This window comes from Beauveria bassiana (assembly GCF_000280675.1).
Source record: "Beauveria bassiana ARSEF 2860 unplaced genomic scaffold BBA_S00024, whole genome shotgun sequence".
Lineage (NCBI taxonomy): Eukaryota > Fungi > Ascomycota > Sordariomycetes > Hypocreales > Cordycipitaceae > Beauveria > Beauveria bassiana.
In genome coordinates, this window is record NW_007930859.1 from 320,662 (window position 1) to 341,099 (window position 20,438).

General features: G+C 54.0%; 9 protein-coding genes across 9 annotated transcripts; 4 read left to right on the forward strand and 5 right to left on the reverse strand.

Annotated features, from left to right (window-relative positions):
• Positions 1–327: 327 nt before the first annotated feature.
• BBA_07384 (Brf1-like TBP-binding domain-containing protein) lies at positions 328–2,496 on the forward strand (the record flags this gene model as incomplete). Its single annotated transcript, XM_008602481.1, has 1 exon — positions 328–2,496. One exon carries the CDS (start codon positions 328–330, stop codon positions 2,494–2,496), a length of 2,169 nt encoding a protein of 722 aa, XP_008600703.1.
• Positions 2,497–2,657: 161 nt separating this feature from the next.
• Positions 2,658–4,750, reverse strand: BBA_07385 (MFS transporter; the record flags this gene model as incomplete). The annotated part of the gene is made up of 5 exons (XM_008602482.1): positions 2,658–3,020; positions 3,106–4,029; positions 4,110–4,237; positions 4,336–4,415; positions 4,515–4,750. 5 exons carry the CDS (start codon positions 4,748–4,750, stop codon positions 2,658–2,660), a joined length of 1,731 nt encoding a protein of 576 aa, XP_008600704.1.
• Positions 4,751–7,473: 2,723 nt separating this feature from the next.
• Positions 7,474–7,853, forward strand: BBA_07386 (uncharacterized protein; the record flags this gene model as incomplete). The annotated part of the gene is made up of 3 exons (XM_008602483.1): positions 7,474–7,554; positions 7,612–7,749; positions 7,806–7,853. The coding sequence occupies 3 exons, from the start codon at positions 7,474–7,476 to the stop codon at positions 7,851–7,853; spliced, it is 267 nt and encodes an 88-aa protein (XP_008600705.1).
• Positions 7,854–8,751: 898 nt separating this feature from the next.
• BBA_07387 (general amidase GmdB) lies at positions 8,752–10,440 on the reverse strand (the record flags this gene model as incomplete). Its single annotated transcript, XM_008602484.1, has 1 exon — positions 8,752–10,440. One exon carries the CDS (start codon positions 10,438–10,440, stop codon positions 8,752–8,754), a length of 1,689 nt encoding a protein of 562 aa, XP_008600706.1.
• A 759-nt stretch (positions 10,441–11,199) lies between these two features.
• Positions 11,200–12,813, reverse strand: BBA_07388 (Glycoside hydrolase, catalytic core; the record flags this gene model as incomplete). Its single annotated transcript, XM_008602485.1, has 1 exon — positions 11,200–12,813. The coding sequence occupies one exon, from the start codon at positions 12,811–12,813 to the stop codon at positions 11,200–11,202; it is 1,614 nt and encodes a 537-aa protein (XP_008600707.1).
• A 745-nt stretch (positions 12,814–13,558) lies between these two features.
• Positions 13,559–15,117, reverse strand: BBA_07389 (protein phosphatase 2C; the record flags this gene model as incomplete). The annotated part of the gene is made up of 2 exons (XM_008602486.1): positions 13,559–14,549; positions 14,606–15,117. 2 exons carry the CDS (start codon positions 15,115–15,117, stop codon positions 13,559–13,561), a joined length of 1,503 nt encoding a protein of 500 aa, XP_008600708.1.
• Positions 15,118–15,939: 822 nt separating this feature from the next.
• Positions 15,940–16,608, forward strand: BBA_07390 (DNA-binding protein; the record flags this gene model as incomplete). Its single annotated transcript, XM_008602487.1, has 1 exon — positions 15,940–16,608. One exon carries the CDS (start codon positions 15,940–15,942, stop codon positions 16,606–16,608), a length of 669 nt encoding a protein of 222 aa, XP_008600709.1.
• A 471-nt stretch (positions 16,609–17,079) lies between these two features.
• Positions 17,080–18,021, forward strand: BBA_07391 (calcineurin-like phosphoesterase, putative; the record flags this gene model as incomplete). The annotated part of the gene is made up of 1 exon (XM_008602488.1): positions 17,080–18,021. The coding sequence occupies one exon, from the start codon at positions 17,080–17,082 to the stop codon at positions 18,019–18,021; it is 942 nt and encodes a 313-aa protein (XP_008600710.1).
• Positions 18,022–18,758: 737 nt separating this feature from the next.
• BBA_07392 (ribosome biogenesis protein SSF1) lies at positions 18,759–20,132 on the reverse strand (the record flags this gene model as incomplete). The annotated part of the gene is made up of 2 exons (XM_008602489.1): positions 18,759–19,652; positions 19,701–20,132. The coding sequence occupies 2 exons, from the start codon at positions 20,130–20,132 to the stop codon at positions 18,759–18,761; spliced, it is 1,326 nt and encodes a 441-aa protein (XP_008600711.1).
• Between the last annotated feature and the right edge of the window lie 306 nt (positions 20,133–20,438).

A 20,438-nucleotide genomic window follows, 5' to 3' on the forward strand; every position in this document is an offset into this window, starting at 1 on the left:
CGTAAAACTGGCTTGCAAAAAAACCGCAGCTTGCCGGTTCGAACGCCGCGCTTTGCTGGATGAGTCAGCCAAGGTGGCTGCGGTACCCACTCGACCACGCTTGCCGCATACTTGGTGGAGCCGGTGCACCAGCGAAACAATTTTCTTCACCAGACAACCGTATTATTCATCGTGGTCCATGCTGCCAAGTCGTCTAATATGCTATCCGTCTTGACTCGAGCGACAATCTCCTTTGACTTGTTTATTTAATATCATTCGTGGAACAATAACTATCTGATCGGACAGATTGACGACCGGGGCTGCTCTCGCGCAGCACTCACCATCGCCATGTCGTCCGTCATGTCGCGAAAAGCCGGTCGCGGCGAACCGCCAAAGCCCAAGTTCGCGCGACCGAATCCTGTCAGAGCTATGCGCGAGCGCGAAGAGCGTCGTCAGGCTGCCGCAGCCGCCGCCCAGCAGGGCCAATCCTCGGCCGCCGACAACAAGCAGGGTACCGTCGCTCCCCCGGCCCGCCAGCAGTGTCCTAACAAGGCCTGCCCCAAGCCCAATGTCGTCGACGGCACATGCCAGACCTGTGGTCGTGTCGCTGATGACAGCAATATTGTCGCCGAGGTCCAGTTCGGCGAGACTTCCTCGGGTGCTGCCATGGTCCAGGGTTCCTACATTGGTGCCGATCAGGCGGGTGTCCGTAGTATGGGTCCCGCCTTTCGACGAGTTGGTGGCTCTGAGGACAGAGAAAAAAGTATCAGAGAAGCGCGTGGCCTGATGCAGGGTTATGCCCAGCAGCTCAACGTTTCGGATAGTCTCGTCGCTGCCGGGACGCAGGTTTTCAAGCTCGCTTCCGGTGCCAACTTCATCCAGGGCCGCACCCTTGCCAGTGTGGCTGCCGTCTGCCTATATGCAGCCTGTCGAGCTGAACCTCCGTGCAAAGTCATGCTCATCGATTTGGCCGATTTGGTTCAGCTCAACGTCTTCAAGCTCGGCAGAATCTTCAAGAAGCTCAACGAAGTCGTGCCAATAGGCAACGATGGCCTTATTCCGGTATACCCCGAGGACCTTATCTGGAGATTTGCGACCAAGATGGAATTCCGCCAAGAGACGGCCAAAGTCGCCGAAGACGCTGTTCGCCTTGTCAAACGCATGAGTCGAGATTGGTTGGTCATGGGACGACGCCCCTCAGGCATCTGCGGCGCCTGCCTGCTCATGGCCGCGCGTATGCACAACTTTCGCCGCACTGTCCGTGAAGTCGTGTACATTGTCAAAGTTACAAACCACACCATTCAAAATCGATTACAGGAATTCAACCATACAGAGTCGAGTCAAATGTCGGTAGAAGACTTTCTCAAGCAGGATTTCCTAGAGAGTTCACACGATCCACCCTCCTTCTACCGCAAGTCGGACGAATACAGAGCACAGCAAGAAGAAAAGGCGCGAAAACGAAAGCGAAATGAACAAACAAACCAAGATGAAGATGAGCCCGCTCTGCCACCACCTGGACCCGTTGTCAGGACACGACGAGGCACAGATGCTGGTGCCGATCTTTCCAGCGCGCCTCAGCTAAAATTTCGACGCGATGCTGACGGATTCATTATTCCACCGCATCCTTCCCAGATTCCCAAAGACATGCCTTCGGTGCCCATTCAAGAAGAAGCAACCGAAGGAGACGAGGATTTACAGAAATTAGCCTCGGAATTCGGCGACGCTCTCGACGAGGAAATGGGGGCAGAAGAAGGTGCCGCATCTGGCAAGGGAAAGAAGAAAAAGGCACAGCTTCCCATCAACGAAGAATGGGAGCAGGACGAGGAAGATCTCGAGGGCCAAATCGAAGAAATCTTCAACGACCCCCTGACCTACGAACACGCGCTCGCTTACTCGAATGCCGAACAACGCGCGCGCATTCACTCGTCATGGGCTCTTCAACAACGTCCCCAAAAGGAAATATCCATGTCTGTCGAGATTGACGAAGATGAATTCGCCAACGATCCCGAGGTGCGCAACTGCCTTCTCTCGCCCGAGGAAGCGCAAATCAAGGAAATGATTTGGGTCAACCAGAATAAAGAGTGGCTGCGTCAACACCAAGAAAAAGTGTTTCGCCGCAAAGTCGAAGCGGAGCGGCCCAAGCAAACGCGTCGGCGCAGGAAGCGCGCGCGCATCGGCGAAGGCCAGACCAGTCCGGCGAGCTCAGCTGCCGAGGCCGCCGTTAGCGTCGCCAAGGATCGGGCCTGGTCGAAGCGTATCAATTACGATGCCATTCGAAGCATCTTTGACGTGCCGGATGCTGGCGGGCTTGGATCTGCTGCTACGAGTCGCAAGACCAGCCTGGCGGGTAGTACCCTCGGTGGCGACGACGACGAGGAGGCGCCGGAGGATAGTGACGCGGGCGACGACGATGGTCGAGATGACGCGACTGGACACCAACAAGGCGATTACGAGGGGTTTGCGGAAGATGATGACGATCCTGATTTGGATGCAGAATTCGGCTTGGAGGACGACTAATTATACTTTGTCACAGGCTTTGCTTGGCGTTTACTCTTGGACTGGAAGAATACTTGGGATATAGCTACGTGCAGGTTCCTTACTTGACATGGATTATGGGATGAAGAAATTAGATCAATGCAGAATAATATATACACTCTGTTTCTACACTTATAGCTGTATTAATTCGCATTGCACGCAATGCGCATCTTGACCTCGCTCCAGTAGCTCTCACGCTTGGCCGCCCTCAGCCTCTTGCCATACCAGATGACGGGCAAAAAGATGCTACAGATGGCGAGCGCGACAAAGGCGACGCTGATGAAGCAGTTTTGCAGCCCGAGAGCATCAAGCCAGGGCGTGATGCCGTAGGAAATGGCAAAGCTCATGGTGTTGCGGACGAGGATGAGGGTGACGAGCGCGTCGCCGGAAATCTCGCGAAAGGAGTCGACGAGGTAGGCAATGGCGAGGGTGATGCCGACGCAGCTGCAGAGGGCGAGAATGGCCATGGCGACGATGAGACCGAACCAGTGGATGCCGTGCGCGGCCTGTGCTTGTTTAGCTGCGTGTTCTTTTGTGAAGTTGGCAACAATCGGACCAAGGACTTGGAAGGGAAAAAAGGAAACAACGTACCCCTACGCCCCAGAGGATGAGACCGGCTGGAACAAGAATGGCTGTCGCGGAAAAGAGCCACAGGCGCTGCTCGGGCTCGTACACGCCGCCGTTGCGACGCGCCATGCGGATGACGAACCAGTCGGAAAAGACGCCCGTGTAGGCGGCGCCGACGATGACGCCGACGATGCAGGACAGGTACGAGAGGCCGACGATGCTCGGCTGAAAGTGGTACGGCGGGCCGCTGAGGATGACGGAGGCCGTGGCGTTGAAGATGTTGAACCAGATGAGGTACGTGCCGTAGGCAAAGCCCGAGTAAAAGACGGTCGGCCACGAGAGATAGCGCAGCGCCTGCCACGCGCGCCGATGCATCAGAAACGGCTGCTTCTTCTTGTCACCGTTGTTGTTGTTGTTGTTGTTGTTGCGGCCCGCGCTGAACAGGGCGAGCTTTTGCACAAACGTCTTTTCGGGGGGATATTGCGTGTAAATGCTGCCTGCGCCGCTGATATTGTCGGCGTACCCTGCTGTCTCCATCTCGGCGGCGCTTTTGACAGGTGATGAGGAAGAGACTGCGGCGGCGGCGGCGGCTTCCTCTTCAGCGGTATTATAGACGATGCCGACGCTGCCGCGGGAATAGTTGGTTTCCTCCATGAAGAAGAAGAGAAAGAGGAAGCTGGCGGCGGAAAAGAGACCCATGATGTAAAAGGGCCAGCGGAAGCCGAGCCCGTCGCTGATGAAGCCGCAGAGGACGGGCGCGAGGTAGTTGGAGCCGGCGAGCATAAAGGCGTACCAGCCCATGTAGGTGCCGCGCTCGTGCGCAAAGTAAATGTCGGTGATGGAGGTTTCGGGCAGCGACTCAATGGGCGAGGCGACGAAGCCGGTGACAATGTTGCGAGCGATCCACTGCCCGCCGCCCTGGGCGTGGGGGCTCCAAAACGAGATGGCCTGGCAGAGCGTAACGAGTCTTGGTTAGGTTCACGGGTCTTCTGGAAGTAAACAATGAGGCGTATGAGGTGACGACATACGACAATGCCTAGCATCGAGGCGAGGTAAGTGAAGCGCTTGCCGTACTGCAGCGCAAAGGGCTGCCAGAAGAGCAGGGACCAGCCTAGCAGTAGAAACATGTAACCCGTACCGGCGTTTAAGTCGCCCACTGTTGAGAATTGGGTGAGAAATGGAATTAGTCATGAGCGCAGTTGGCTTTGATGAAGCCAACAAAGCCCATTGGGGGGGGGGGGAACGGGGACCTACCAGTGACGCCGAGAGCGGTCGACAGCGGTACCAAGACAGAGTATACAACGGAGAGGGCCATGCCGTTGAATAAAACAAAGCTATGAGACAAGACACACGGAAGAGAAGATTTTATTAATGAGACATTTTTACGCTTTTTTGCAGAACCCTTGTCTTACCGCTCCGGGAGAGAAACTCACATCATGAGACAGAGGAGATGTAGTCGTTTCCGGCCGACGGACCAGTTGAGAGGGTCGTTGGGATCCCGCGACGGCGTCGGTACCAGGATAATGTCGCGGCTGTCGCTCGCGTGCTGCGTGGCCGCCGTGTGCTCGAGGTCGACCAGGAGCACGGTGCCGGGAATCTGTGTCTCGTCCATGTCTGCGGTGGTGGTGGTGGTGGTGGCAGCTTCTGCCGCGCCTGCATAAAGGTTCATGGCAGATGGACAGAGAGAAGAAAGAGGGTGGTTTTGTTGCGAGTTATGATGCGGCGAGGTAACTAGGTGACTAGCGCGTAGGATGGGAAGGAGAGTAAAGAGATTGGACTGCTGCGGCAAAGTGGACGGCGGGATGAGGCCGCCTTCTGCTCGGTTGGAATGGAGGTGGCGAAAAGACTGGGAGTACCTTTTGTTTTTTCTATGCTTGGGTAAGGGCTGGGTTATGAGGGCTTTTTTGTGAAAGGCAGCTTGCGTAGTGTTGCGATCGGGGACGGTTTATCAGTTACCAGTAGTTATATTTTCAGCGTTTATTGGTGACAGGAGATGATGGACAAGAGGGGTTTCGTGCAGTAGACTCGTTGCTCGCTACAGAGTCCAGACGAGACAGAGTTAAAAAAAAAAGTCTCAGAGTAGGAGGCATTAGACGTTATTAAGTAGTCTGAGCATCGCAACGACGCCTTTTAATCATGTTGAGAATATATTGCTTTCATTATAATTGCCGCCTCATACTCTACCCCTCGTTTCCTATCTCTCGTCGTTGATGAGCTGCTCCCGAGCGCGCGACCAGTAACTAACTAGCTTATCGTCTAAGGGTAACAGAATCCGCCGACATTCCGCACCGTCAGAAGCTGTCGGGGGATCCTAGCCTGGAACGCGGGGCACTCCGTCCCAAAACAAGCCCCCTGGGGATCATTTTCTGGGGGTGGAGAAAGACAAAACGTTGAACAACGGCCTGTCTCTGTAATCGCAGGGATATGAATCGCTAAAAAAGGCTGCGATTTTGAGGGGAAAGCCAAGACGCCACCGCGACGCCACGGTCGGCACTTGGTTGTGCAGCTCGGAATCACGGTATCGCAGTTTCCGATCTATAAATCAGAATCAAAGCATTAACAATGGAGGATAAAAGCTCCTTTTGTGCGAAGCGCGCCTACGGAAGCCAAATAGATCGCTGCCATCTCTGCTCCTGTGTTATCTGCTTCATGATTATGAGCCATCGTTACCCGTTCCCAGGGCCCATAACTAACAAATGGGCACACGGCCGATGAGATAGCTTGGCAGCCCGGCCCTTGCCAGACTGGATGGCTCCAGTAATAGACAGCGAATGTCCGCTCCACTGAGGAGATGGGGTGTCAAAAGGAGCCTGGACGGCCATATTGAATAACGACGGTGAATGAAAGGACTTGTAATACCTTGCGGAGTATTATACGCTTGGATATACTATAGAGGTATAAATATTGCTCTCGCCCGCGTCTACCTGCATGCCTGTCCGACTAAGCCTGCTGATGCTTGTTGCTGTGCTATTATTCATACTTGGGGCCGACATGGATTATTTGCGCCGGAAAATTTGATAGGACCTAGAAAAGAAGCAAAAAAGAAGCAAAAAAGAAGTAATAAAATAAAATAAAAACAAATTTAATAGAAGAATAAATTAAGAATGACCAAAGCTATCAAAAACAATGGCGTCTAGACTCTATACATCAATCACCTAGCTCTCAATATAGAGACAATTTCGGCCATTAGCATTGACTGTTTCAATGACAATAGTACACAACTGTACAAAGGCATTGGTAGTGCGCCATTTACTGTTAATATCAAGCTGGGGCTGGCTGTCTTTCAATCAGCCCATTTTACCAGTGCATGCTGCGGTGATCAAGACTGAAACTGGCGGCATCACGGAACTCGGGCTGCGGGTCGTCGCTGCAAAATGGCAATAAATCTGCAAGCGGAGCTTCACAACTCCAGTCGTGTTGCAACCCTCAATGCAGCAGCTACATAGCCCCCAAGAGGAAGAAGCACCGTCGCATATCAATGACTACCAAACTATCAGTATTACATTCGACCCTCCAGCTAATTACTTTACTATTATATATATAGAGGCACTTAATTCTCATTAGCTAGGAGCTAGCAAGGCCCTACTTAATTTTATATAATAGCTCTTATATATAGCTACCTCTATCTATACTAACTTATAGGATAATAATTAATAATATCAATATAGTTATTTAACTTATATAATAATAATCATTATATAAGTAATTATTATATTATCGATCTCTTAATAAAAGTAAATAGTTATTGACTTTTAGTTATCTATTATAGTACTCTAAGGACTAGCTAGGTTTATAAGTATTTATATTTTTAAATTAGACTATTATAATAAGAATACTATTAGTTATACCTAAGTTAATCAAGATACTTTTAATCTAGTATATTATATTATCTTTAAGCTATAGTAAGTAGCTAGTTAAGTAATAGTACCCTATATAGCTTAGAGAAGTAAGTTGGTTCGAGGGACTATATTTAGTTCTAAAAGGCATCTAACCTAAGGCTATGCTGAGTACTTGACTTTGACGTGCCTTGACTTACCGTCAGAGCATGTTCTGCGGACAAGACCGTGATGTAAGACTATAACGCTGTTGAGAACTTAGACACGGGATATCACAGACAAATATTGCTAACAGACACGCGCTAGCCAAATGTGTACTTATAATCGCCAGCGATTGTCTGAAGTGTGCGCCGGGATTGTCAGGACATGTTAGTAATAATGCATCACAAAGATTGCCGTGCCATGCATGTCCAAGTTACGCATCTACGTTTGATAGCTATATATACCATCTATCACGACGGTTGAAACTACGATTTCTACTTCTCCCAGGTCATCCCAGCTGAAAATACACCGCAAACTTCTAGTACTTTAAGATCTGTTTTATTTACCCGTCAAAATGTTGTCCCGCCTATTCACTGTCCCCGCCATTCTCTTGGCTACCCTCGGATCCGCCGCTACATTGGCGCCGAGGGAGGAGGTAGGCCAATTGTTGTACGTCGGGTGACGGCGTTTTTGCTGATACAACATTTTTTAGAGCGCATGTCAGCGCGTGTGCTGCGACGCCCTTGTTCAATCAACTTCCAGAGGATTAGTTGGCATCAATTGCAACCGCGGTGGCATTGACTGCGGTTTCAGTGGCCAGATTGCTTCCTGTTGTGCAGCAATCGTCCCAGTACGTCTTGTCCGCCGTCATGCTTTCGCACTAGATATCTAACTGATTTGACACAGGTTGGAGCAAGGCAAGGTACTGGAGTCCAGTGCCAGCGAGGAAACTAGAACTTTGAAAGTGGAAGAGTTTTCAGTATATAACTGTGACCTAAATACCACTGACCTTTGACTTTTGGTATTGGCTTCTTTGAAGTGCCAGTGAATGCACGGCAAGCTGAATCCCGGAGCGTTTGTATGCACTGGCTAAGCGGACTGTAGCTTGTGAACGAGAAGTGCGGTAGAGTTGTCGGTAATAATCCAAGGCGTGCGTCCTTGGTTGCATGAGTAAATGGGTGAACTGAGCCAGCGAGTGGCTAAAAGCAAAAATCTCCTCAGCTGCGATGATAGTTAGAATATTGCATTGACATAAATGTGCGAGCCTAGTCCGTATTCTAGATTCAATGTAGACTACTGTCCTATGTAACGGTTACCTCTCTATATACGCATGTCTAGTGTTGCTAATAATATATACGAGATAATATCGGAAATAGAGACCCCCTCGCAATATCATTGTATTATCCGAAGACCTGTATTATATTACCTCATGTGGCAACCAGTCACATTATATTGTATTACTAAGAACCCAATATATTGCTAGTACTATTATATAGACTAATTCTCGGAATCCCGGCGTAATGAGCAGTGTGTATAAAACTATATAACTTGACTCGATTGGTTGTGATTACTCGATACTTGTCAGCGAGGTAAAAAGCAAGGACTCCAGTTCAACCAAGGGCCAACTTTGGCCGAGAGAGGCATCAGAGTGAGATGTAAAGTAACGATGGATGTTGCCGAGCCAGGGAGCTCAGCTAGTGCGGCGCATGATGCGCAGTAAGAGATGGTGTAATTTGGGCAATATAATGAAGTAATGAAGACTAAAGGTCACACGAAAAATGCTTGTACGTTGATTAAATGTCATTAATCATACTCACGTTTTCGTACTTGATGTACTATAAGCCACATCCGTTCACTCCACATTCAAATATTTCTTCAGCTTCTCCAGCGCCCCAAACAGCTCATTATCATGGCCCCTCCGAGCCACAATCTGGAGCGTGATTGGCGCACCTTCAAAGTCGCCCTCGTCCCAAAGCCGACGTACATGCTCACACTCGTCGCTCAGGCAGTTGTCGTCATCGCCATAACGCTCCGTGCCCTTTGGTCCAGCCACAATCGGCGTCGGAATCACCACGCCCGGCATGTCAAGGTAATTAAAGAGGATGGTGTAGTTCCAGTAAAACGCCGTCTCGTGGCTGGGCGCGGGCCCGTAAAAGACAGGGCATATGAGCACGTCCACGTCCTGGTCGTTCCAGTGCGCGGCCCAGTCGCACCAAAACTGCTCTTTCTGGTTGCTCAACTCAAACAGGCCCTGCGTCGTGGGCGTAGGCGCCGCCTCGGCGTCCCGCATCGTCCACTCGGACAGCAGCAGCAGCGGCTCGCCGGCATCCTGCAAGCTCTGCCGGGTGGCATCGATGCCGTAAGGGAAGTAGGCGGTGCGCGCATTCTTGGCGGCCTCTTGGGTGCGCAGCGGCGCAAACGGCTTGACTTGGATGTCGTCGGCGGGCGCGGCGCGCTGTAGCTGCGTCTGCGCCCACTCGAGCGCCCTGACGACGGGCGGCTGCGGCTGAATGGCGCCGTCTGTCATCATGAAGCCGACCTTGAGCGGGCCTGCCGGCTGCGGGGTAGCGAGCCCGGTCCATGGCGCGGTGTTGAGGCGGGGATCGACGCGCCAGGGCTTCGCGGCGGAAAAGACGGACATGAAGAGGTCCATGTCGCGCAGGGACCGCGACATGGGGCCCCAGGTAGCCGGCACCGTCAGCTCAGCGGCGGCGTTGCCGGGCAGGCCGTCCTTGCGGGGCAGCAGGTTGGACGTGGGCTTGAAGCCGTAGATGCCGCAAAAGGCGGCCGGCCCGCGGATGCTGCCGCCAATGTCGCTGCCGACGCCAAAGACGGAGCCGCGCATGGCCTGCAGCGCGGCCTCGCCGCCGCTGGATCCGCCAGACGTCAGGGTCGTGTTGTGCGGGTTGAGCGTGCGGCCGTGAAAGGACGCCGACTCGAGGTGCATGATGAGCTGCGGCTGGTTCGTCTTGCAGTAAAAGACGGCGCCGGCCGCGCGCAAGATGGCAATGGCGTGGCTGTCGTAGTCGACGACGGTCTCGGAGCTCAGCGTGCCCAGGTCCAGGAGGTGGTTTCGCAGCGGCATGTGTGCCTTGATGCTGGTCGGCACGCCGTGCAGCGGACCAACAGTCTGCCCCGTCACGGCGAGGTGGCTGTCGAGCTCGCGTGCGCGGGCGAGCGCCTCGTCCATGAAGAAGTCGGTGAGGCAGCAGGTGAGCTGGTGGGCCATGGCAGCTCGTTTGCAAAACGCGGTCGCGACCTCGACGGCCGAGTATCGTTTGGCGGCAAGGGCGGCGGCCAGCGCGACGGCATCGTAGGCTTCGGTGATGTGCAGCTCCCGCTCCGTCAAGAGGCCAGACTGGCGCGGTATGGCGGTGACGTTTTTGGGCGCAGAGTCGATGATGTGCTGCGGGAGGCGGAGCGCGACGGGGATGCTGTCGGCCAGACGCTGCAGGCTCGCTGCTCGTTTCTGCTCATATTCGTCTGAGCCCCGTGGCATCGCGGGGTTGACCGCCACCATGGGGAGAGCGGGCGTTGCCATTGTTGTTTTGTCAAGGGTGGCGGCAAGCTAGAATGGACGTGACAGAAGAAATGCCTCGAAATTGAAAGCAGTGACCTAAGATGGAAAGCAGACCAGTTATGAAAATCAGTAAAATGCTCGCCCCCCCCCTTGCTTCCCTGGTTTTATCTATTGTATCATGCTTGCAGATTGTTATTAATACTTGCCGCTCATGCCCCTGTCAGTCCCCAGATTCGCAAATGGAGTTGGAGCCCACATCTAGTTTGCGGGGTTGGGGATTTATGTGGCTTGTATTGATGCAGTGGAATGGAGTTCCGACTACGGATAGATGAACGGTCGTTCCGCTGATAAGGTGGAAATGCTATGTATTTATTGCTCCTCTGGCGCGAAGCTAATTTTCTTTGTTTGGCGCGCCTTCGTGGCAATTTATGTGCGGAATCATTTTCCGATTTAATATGAACGCCCGCTGACAAAGAACAGTCACATGTTGGCAGACATGCGCCAGATATAAGGCGTTTGCTTTTTTTTTTGGTGTCATACATGTTGCTGACGAATCAGCGCAGCGGCAGTGGTCATCATCTCAGCGCTCAGCGCTCAGCGGCGTGCTGTGCCTGCTGTAACCAACCTGCTGTACCAACAATAGAAATCAACATGATGATTTTTATATATATTTAAAAAAAAAAGGGTTTAAAGTAAATTTCACGTACAAGTCAAGATCAAACGAATAAAAAAAAAAGTGGAATAAAATAAGAATAAATTGTCAAATTACAGCAACTTTACTCAAGAATAATCAATTTCCACGCCCACCGGCACACCAAACACCTGTCTATTCTCCACCTGTCCACAGTCAACGGCCGACGTAGACGCATCCTCATTCTCATTGACACACTTTCCGCTCGTCTTGTGCACGATATTTCCAGACACGGGGAAATTCCAAGCGTTGAACTCGCAGCCGTCCTCGCTCGTCGAGACGGCCCCCCCGTCACTATTACTCACGAGGCAGCTGTCCCGGTTCAGCAGGCTGCTGACGCGGCCCGACTGGTCGACTGTCCAGGACTGGCTGTCGGACGCATTGCAGGCGGACCAGGTCGCTGCGCCAGAGGCAGAATCAGTTAGGCAATGCAGGGACCACGTGTTGAAGATGATGCCCGTCGGCACGGTGTTTAGCGCGTCGCCTGAGATGCGAAAGACGGCGGTGCCGTGCTTGGGCACCCCGCGCGCGGCAACGCCCCCGCTGCTTGCCTGGACCGCGAATGTCTGGCCCGTCCACAGGTCCCTCACGGAAAGCGTCGCAGCGCTGTCGGGTCGCACGCCCACGCGAGCCCACGAGACGGCCAAGTCGGCCGCCGCGCTGCCCTTGTTGAGCACCGTGACCAGTCTATCGCCATTCGACAGGCTCTTTGTCAGGACGTCCCAGCTGGCGTCCCGGCTCGCAAGAGATGCCTGCTGCACCAGACGGTCCTGGTTGACGGCAATCAGGTCCTTGTTGGTCAGGAAGCCCAGCTCGTCGCTGGTGAGGCGCGGGATGTCGGCGCTGATGATGAGCGGCGCCGAGAAGCTGCTCCACAGCGCAAAATGGCTCTTTTTCTCGTCGAGCGTCAGCCCCGGGTGGTCGGCGATGAGAAAGTCTGGGTCGTTGAAGAAGCCCGGCTGCTGGAAGCGCGTGGCGCGCACCTGGAAGCCGTAATTACTCATGACGCTGTTCCAGGCCGGGTTGGAGCTGTACGTCGCAACATCGTACGAGTGACGCGCCAGCTGCCCGCCCGCCGCCGCCTGCATCATAATGGCGTACCAGCCTCGCAGGTCCTGGGGGTTGGCGTAGTATGCCGGCGCCGAGTTTGAAAAGACGATGCGCTCGTTCTGCGTTTTGTCTTTGTTGAACGCGGCCATCAGGCCCAGCCAGCGCCCGTACACGGTGGGAAAATCGCCAACGTAGCAGCCGTCGAGCTTGAGGTAGCGGAACCCCCAGGCGTAAAAGTCGTGCAGGTCCTGGCTCTCGTGGTGGAGCGTGCCCGGGTAGCTGGCCGCGCACGAGAGCGTGCCCGCGTCGCTGTAGATGCCCGGGATGAAGCCGGCGGACGCGAGGTGTTCCGTCAGCCACGTCAGGCCCCTGGGAAACTTGGTCGAGTCCCAGACCATGGATCCTGTCGAGTTGCGCTTCGTCGTGGACCACGCGTCGTCGAGGTTGATGCGGTTGTAGCCAGCGCTGAGGAGGCCGTTGGCGGTCATGGCGGCGGCGGCGTCGACAAAGATGGACTCGTTGATGGATGTCATGAAGCGCGCCCAGTTGTTGAAGCCCATGGGGGGAAGCGGTAGTGTTTCCGGGTCTGGCTTGCCGGCTACAGCCGTGCCAACAAGGCCGGTAGCCGCGATGAGAATAGCTCCAGATCTCATACTGTTGAGAATGAGTCAAAATATTTGTCGATTTTGGCAAAAAACCTTTTGAATATGGCTGGAACTTCCATCTTGGTTCTGCTGGTATCAGTTTATATACTTTATACAGAGGCAATCTATCTTGCAGGTGGAAACGGACAATCGGCACGTCGATTAATTAGTTCCTTTCCCGGCGAGCCGCGGGGACACAATAAGATGCGGTCGGATCGGCCCACTCTCATTAGATATTGGATACCAACTGCAACGTTGCAACTTTTTACCTGCATAGCGCTCTGACTTATCTGCAATCTCCCAATATTCACATCAAATCAACCGTCGGCACTTGTGGCGGTTTCTCCTCCTTCCAGATTCAGAAGGTCAACAAACCGGCTAATCAGACAGAGCTAGCCGGCGGACCATCAACGCTACGTGGTAGGGTTCTAAATGTACGTATGTACTTGAAGGTGTTGTGACTGATGGTCATGTAGTGAAATGGAATTTACATTCTACTCCACACTCCTGCTTGCTATCCTGGCGCAGCTCGACATCAAGGTGCCATTGACGTGACATTCGGATGCGTACGTAGAGCTCACGCATCGGAACATTTCGGTACCCCGCGTGTAGCTGTTTGTATTGTGCGGGGTAATTAATCTTGTAATAAGTCAAAGGATACTGTCCAGGAATAATGGACCACCCCAACTAGTCTGATGGGCGACTGGCCAGAGTACATGGACAGCAAAGAGTCATCTGCCGCACTGATCAAAGCCTACTTGCGATAGGGATCTTTGAAAAAAATTACCTGTATGGTAATGTCATCGCGCACATTGCGGCTCAGCGGCGTCGTCGCCGTCGCCAGACCCTGCACGATGCCTCGTCGCGTGCCGCCCAGCGCGTTCCTTAGCAGGCACACAGCCGCGTTGCCCGTGTCCTCAAAGTCAAAGTACTCTGGGGTCGCTTTGTAGCTCGGCCAGCCGTCCTCGTCGTAGTTCCAGTTAGCCTTGGCGCCGCCGCCGCCACGCTTGCCGCCCGACCGCTTCCGCTTCTCCTTGAGCCATTGCGACACGCACGCGACGGCGTCGTCGTTGGAAATGACGTCCCAGAGGCCGTCCGAGGCCAGAATGACAAAGTCTTCGCCCTGGACCTGGCGCGTCGTGACCTCGGGCCGCGCCGTCAGGTACGGCGGCGTCGCGTTGGCCTTGCGCGGGCCGTAGCCGGCGAAGCGGTGCTGGATGAGCGTCACCAGTTCCTGGGGGTACTTCCAGCGGTGGTCGCCAAAGGCGCGCGTGACGGCGAGGCCCATGAGGCGGCCTGTCTTGGGGTCGAGGATGGCGTCCTTTTCGCCGGGGTGCGCCGCGTCGAGACGCGCCACCTCGTCCGAGTTGAAGCCCGTCTGGTCCTTGCTGAGCGCCTCGGCCGTGTAGGCCTTGGCCGACGCGGACCAGGAGCCGAGGACGGCGCGCGAGTCGCCCGTGACGGCAGTGCGGAGCGTAGAGGTCTCGGTGTCGTAGATGGTCATGAGCGCGCAGGAGCCGGCAATGGCGGGGGCGAGCGCAGACATGGCCGCGGCCGTCCAGGGCTCGGTGCTGTCGGTGACGGAGTCGCGGCCAGCAGTCATGATTTGGTCGTCGAGACGGCAAAAGGCCTTTTTGATGGCGTCGTCAATGGCAGCTCCAGCAACGTTGGGTGAGAGAGGGGCGAGCATCGCTGAGACATGTGGGATGAGCTTTTGACGGAGAACAGCAGAGCAGGCCCAGCCGCTGAGGTTGTCAGTGTCTTCATTTTTGGCTCGCTGGATGGACATGTTTCGACTCACGCATGACCGTCATAGACACCGGCATACACCGTCTTGGCGCCTCCAACTCCAGCTCCGACGCCAACTGCCCAGGCATCCTCGGTGGGAGAGTTGCTCTCGAACCGCACCGCGTCAATTCGGCCCTGAGCCCCGTTGCGGCCCTCGAATTTAAATGACGTAGCTTGCTTGTGAATCAGGCTTGCGATTTCTGACCAGTCAACCACTTTGACTGGCGACTCGACCGGCCCATCTGCATCCTCGCCAGAAATCTCGGGTAGCTCATTGTCGCGGCGGCTGCGCTCACGATGACGTTCAGCCACCGTCACCCGTCGCTTTCTGGAGGCGTACCAGACGAGAGCGCCTCCGACGACCGCAAAGCCGATGAATCTCGTGCGGCGAGTGAAACCAGGCCCGTCACCACCACCAGTATCGGTCGAGTACAGCTGGCCTCGCCGTGGACTGGGCTTGCAGGGAGCGACGCGCGGCCGGGAAGCAGCAAGAAGCCGCCGACTGGCAGGACTGCATCTAAACATGGTGATTCACGCTCTTGAGGCTCGCAAGATTCGGAAAAGCAGGTTTAACTGCCCAGAGACGCAGTAAATAAAGAATCTTGTCACTCCGCAGAGTGCATGTCAGATGAAGCTTGTCTGGCACGCGACAGGCGTCCCCACTAACGTAGCTGCAGCAGCATTGGCCGGGCCGTCAACTCGCCTGCCGGTTCCATGCTAGCAACAATGCTGTGCCAGCCTAGTGACCTAACAAATTTGAACTATGAGAAAACTGCCTCTGTTTAGTCTCCATCTTTCTATGAAAGAATGTGCCCATTGGCTGACTGATAGAGGCCGAGATGGATAGCTGCACTATCCCTTTCGCTGTCGTAAAGGAGCAAGAAGGTCATTTACAGAGATCTAGTCTAATTATTCCGCGAGAAAAAGATAGGTACTTTATAGCTATAAGTAAATAGTCTTATAACCTAAGTACTTTAATACAGGTAAATATTAAAGACTATTTTTAATTACTATAATTTATATTAAATAAGTCTAATGTAATACCTTATTACGGTATTATAAAATCTAGCTCTGATTCTTCTCAAGTTGATCTGTGCCTATAGTCGTGTTTGTACTCCGTAGGCGGATCGTCAATGATGTGTGTGTGTGGAAGCACTGCCTTTGTGCAAGCCGGCACGTGCCGCAGCCATCAGTACGCGCCCTCGTCGAATCGTCGTCTCACAGCTACACCTTGCTATCCTCACCAGTATCATCAGCACCGCCCCCTCTCCATCGCATTTGATTCAATAGTAAAGCCACGGAAGGCAGCATTTTTCTTCTACTTGAGAACCCTTTGCTCTCGCTCAGATGAAACGGTGGGCCTGCAAGGCCGACAACAGGGTGTGGTTGCCTGTATCCCGGTGGCTCTCATCGATTACCAAGAAGGAACCGTCAGCCACCACAACCGCAGGAACTCATGAATCTCTCCCGCCAACTCCTCGCGAATTAATTGCGAAACGAACCGTGTACGAACTGCCGATTCTAAATCGCAGGGTCTTGCCAGAGGGAGACGAGCCCCTCAAGGCTCTCTATCGAATCTACGAGCATCTGCTTCTGGATCAGTGGCTCGAGATTCGAAATGAATTCGAGGCATTTTGGTATCACAGCTCCTGGGCCATATGCGAAATACCAGACCCAAAAGACCCTGACTCGGAACGGTATGCGTGCTTGGCCTGTATCCCGAAGCTTCTGCGAGTGGCGTTTAACCAGCGCATCCGGTTTGGGCTGCCGAGAGACGCGCCGCCAATTTTTACCGGCGAGATGATGGAAGAATGGAAAAAACGCGACATGCAGTTCGAGGAGCTGCCTGCGTGGGTGGAAGGCGTGCCGCCAGTCCGGGACCTACTTGCGATTCCGCACTGGGATAACAGCGCAAGGGACTTTGTTACTTTGACAGGGCTTGAGGACGAGGGCGCCTCGTCCGAGTGTGCAAGCAAAAACATACTTATTCTGCAACCTCATATACATTTTATGTGACTACAAGGGCCATGACTAATGAATAAACTGAATACAAAAATAGGCCGCGACCAGTCAGTTTCAATACGGGTGGCATATCAAGAAGACGCCTCAAAGCTACTTGGATATGAGCCAAATAGCTCGTGGTAGGAAGCGTTGGCTGAACGGAGCACTTGATCGGTAATGCTAGGACCGTATTGAGATGCCCATCTGCGAATTCTTTAGTGCTCGCCAGGACCTCCAATTGGGCGACGCTGATTTTTAGCCGCCCAGCTTGCCACTAATACGTTACATGTGTATTTCCCACCTGCGATCCCATTTCACCATACTCACATACGGCCAGAAATGAATTGACCTAACCAATTCGCAAGGGACCCTGGACGAGAAATACCTAGCCGTATTCTCGGCCACATGAGGGCCGATCAATCCCATTCCTAGATCAGCAGCAGCACAGCGACTTCTCATCCCTTTCTTCGTCGACTCTAATAAGCCATGGTTACGACGGTCAGTGGCCCTCTGCCAACTTGGCGCCCGCCTCAGCAAACGTCCTGGCAACGCTTCCGCAAGAACCCGGCGCTGTTCGTCGCGCAGCACCTCTACCGACACAGGGTGCTCCCGCGGGCCCCGCCCGACCCGGAGAGTCCCCTAATAACCGTCGTGTGCATCTCCGACACGCACAATACGCGGCCCGCCGTGCCGTCCGGCGACGTCCTCGTCCACGCCGGAGACCTCACCGTCCACGGCACCTTTGCAGAGCTGCAGGCGCAGCTCGCCTGGCTCAACGCCCTGCCCCACAGATACAAGGTCGTGGTCGCGGGCAACCACGACCTGCTCCTCGACCCAGCGTTTGTGGCGCGCTCGCCGGACCGCATCTGCGAGGAAGAGGGCGCAGCGCGGAGCGACCTCGACTGGGGGGGTGTCGTGTACCTGAATAATACGTCGGCGCGGCTGGCGTTTCCTGATGGGAGGGTTGTGCGCGTGTTTGGCTCGCCTTGGACGCCGAGCTTTGGAAACTGGGCGTTTCAGTATCCGGATGTACGGGCGGTGTGGCCCGGATCGGTGCCGGCGGACGTCGATGTCCTGCTGACGCATGGACCACCGAGGGGCCATCTTGACGACGGGGGAAAAGGTTGTCCGCAACTCATGAAAGAGATTCTACGGGTGCGGCCGAAGCTGGTGGTCTTTGGCCATATTCACCGTGGTCACGGGCAGGAGCGGCTATCGTATGATGGGTTTCATAGGGCATACGGCGGGATTATGAGTGGGAATGATACTTTGCTTTCGGCGATGGGGATGCTGTTCTGGTTCTGCATCTCGCGTGTCGGCAGGATGCTTGGTTGGCATGCCACGACGGAGACGACCATGGTCAATGCTGCGGTTGTAGGGGAATCGATGGATCGTGCAGTACATGACGGCATTGTTGCCAAGTTATGAGGTTTGACACCCGAAAAGCAATGCGGCATCGCCAACAACGTAAAAATCGTGGTGGTGTTTTTGATGAGCTCTAGGAAGGAGGAATGTTCTGTCGAGGCCGCCGGCGGGGCACAGCCAGTGTACTCATTCCTTCGAGCCCTTTTCGTCTTTAAATAACGGGATTTTCCAGTTGTGCCATAGCTGGCGGGTGTAGTAGCTGTCCGCTTGCGCCCTTGTGCCTTTTGCGCTGTTTTGGCCCGTGGTTTGTGAGTCTCTTGTTTAGTTGATTACAAACCAGTTGTTTGGTCTCTAGTTGCCTTGCCCTCTTTTCTTCGTCGTTGTATAGATGCTATTCCTAGGGCACAATTGGGCCCCGTGCGCTAACTAAGTGAAGAGAGTCGGTCCGCTTAGCCATATCTCTTAGCTACGAAGTGACCGATACGAGGCACAGACGCCGAATTCTGTGCAATTGCATCTAGACTGTGCATTCTTGAATCTTGGCGATTAATTCTTTTTCTTTTTCGATTACGATTTCTCATAGCTTTGTCGCATTTGCCAGCGAACCGGGTATGCTTCAAGCAGCGCTGATGACACAATAGCGCGACACAATCAAGGTTCAAATTATGCAACACAGCATGAATGATATTTTCCGACGCAGATATACATAATGTCAAAGCCCATAGAGTCGCCAAACGCCGAACCAAATGTAGAGCCAGATGCGGAAAATGTAGAGCCATGTATGCTTCCGCTTCGCCTCTTTACTCGTCGTCTTCATCGTCCTGACCGCCTCCCGCATCACCACCACCAGCCTCATAATCAAAATCACTATAATCCTCCATATCCTCGTCCTCATCCTCATCTTCGTCCTGACCGCCGTCCCCTTTGCTGCCCTTTCGCGCCTCCTTTTCCGCCTTTTTGCGATCCACGTTGGCTTTTTGCTCCTTCTTGCGCGCCTCCTTTTCCTGTCGCCGCTTCTGCCAGCGCTTCTCCAGCTCCTTGACCTCGTCCTTGCTCTTGTTGATGTACTCGTGCCACATAATCTTGCCGCCGCACAGCCCGTCCTCCACCTTGGTCAGCCGCAGGCGCATCCGCGGGCCCAGCTCGACGAGCTTGACGGCGCGGCGCTCCACGGTGCCGTCCTCGGTCTGCTCCGCCTCACCGTTGTGCGCGGCGGCCAGTCGGGCCTTTGCCGACAGCACCTTGCGCGGCGCCGCGTCGAGGACTTCGACTTCGGCATCGGTGTCGGCTTCGCTGCCGCTGGTCGCGTCTGTCATGTAGCCACCCTCGCCATCCTGGCCAACCATGTAGTCTGCAATATCCTGCAGCTTGCCAAGATTAGGCATGTGTCCTTGACGCGAGGTCTTGGTCGTCATGAGCTTCTCGGCGGCGTTGATGCGGCGTAGTTGCTTCGAGACGCCCGTGTGTCGTGTTGTTATGGCGTAGTGGCGAAAACTGAGGACAAATGTGCCGTCGTCTTCCCCGGACTGTTCGCGGTTGATGAGAACGACTCGGCGAATAGACTTGAGCGGTGTCGCCTGGGGGTTAATGGGAGGGAACATGGACCGGAAGACGGTCGTGGCCAGTGACTCGAGATGCTTTGGTACTTTGGAGTTGCTATCGGCACCGGGAAGGCTCATATTATTCATGACGAGCTACACCTGTTAACACTCTGTCCAACTCAGCAGTCTGCCACAACATACCAGGGGCGCTGTGAGAAATTCCTTGCCCATGCCCTTTGGGTGCTTTTGAATCCTCTGTACATCGCGACATAGCGAATACTGATCCACGCGAAAGTTCATCGTTGGGCCACGCGGTGTCAGTGCCACGCGCAGATTCGTGTTGCCGCTCTCAGATCGGGAAAAGAGCATCAGATGTGTGACGCCCAGCGGACCGCACATGGCGAGGTAGTCCTTGAGCTTGTTTGCTCTGCGCTCCTTGAGCCGACTCGCAGTGCCCGGCTCCATGACTTTGCGAACATCGGTGGCGAGCTGGCTGACGCTGGTGCCGACCTCACCAGCGCCAATGCGAATGACCATACTCTTGGGATCCTTGGCTGATGCATGGCCCTGAATATTGGATTCTGGGTTACTGGCACCCATGTGCGTTCTCTTCTTTACTCGGCGACGAGCCATTGTGAATGTGCCTTGAAGGTTGTATTGGCTTGAAAATTCAGATCAAGACAGTCAATGGCTTGAAGCAGCAGAGAGCAAATAGCATCTTTAACCAGCAGTATCGCCAGCCCAAAAAAAAGTTTTGGAGGGGACAGCGATAAGCCTCTTATCACACGTGCATCTGCTAAAATTCAGTCACAGTCAGTGTGCATAAAAATCTGCCCCGCTAAAACTTTCCGGACTGTCTTGAACTTGAACATTTCCCTTTGAAAGAATTGCGATTATATTTCATTGCGTGCTTTCTCTCTTGCGTGTTGTGAATTTAGT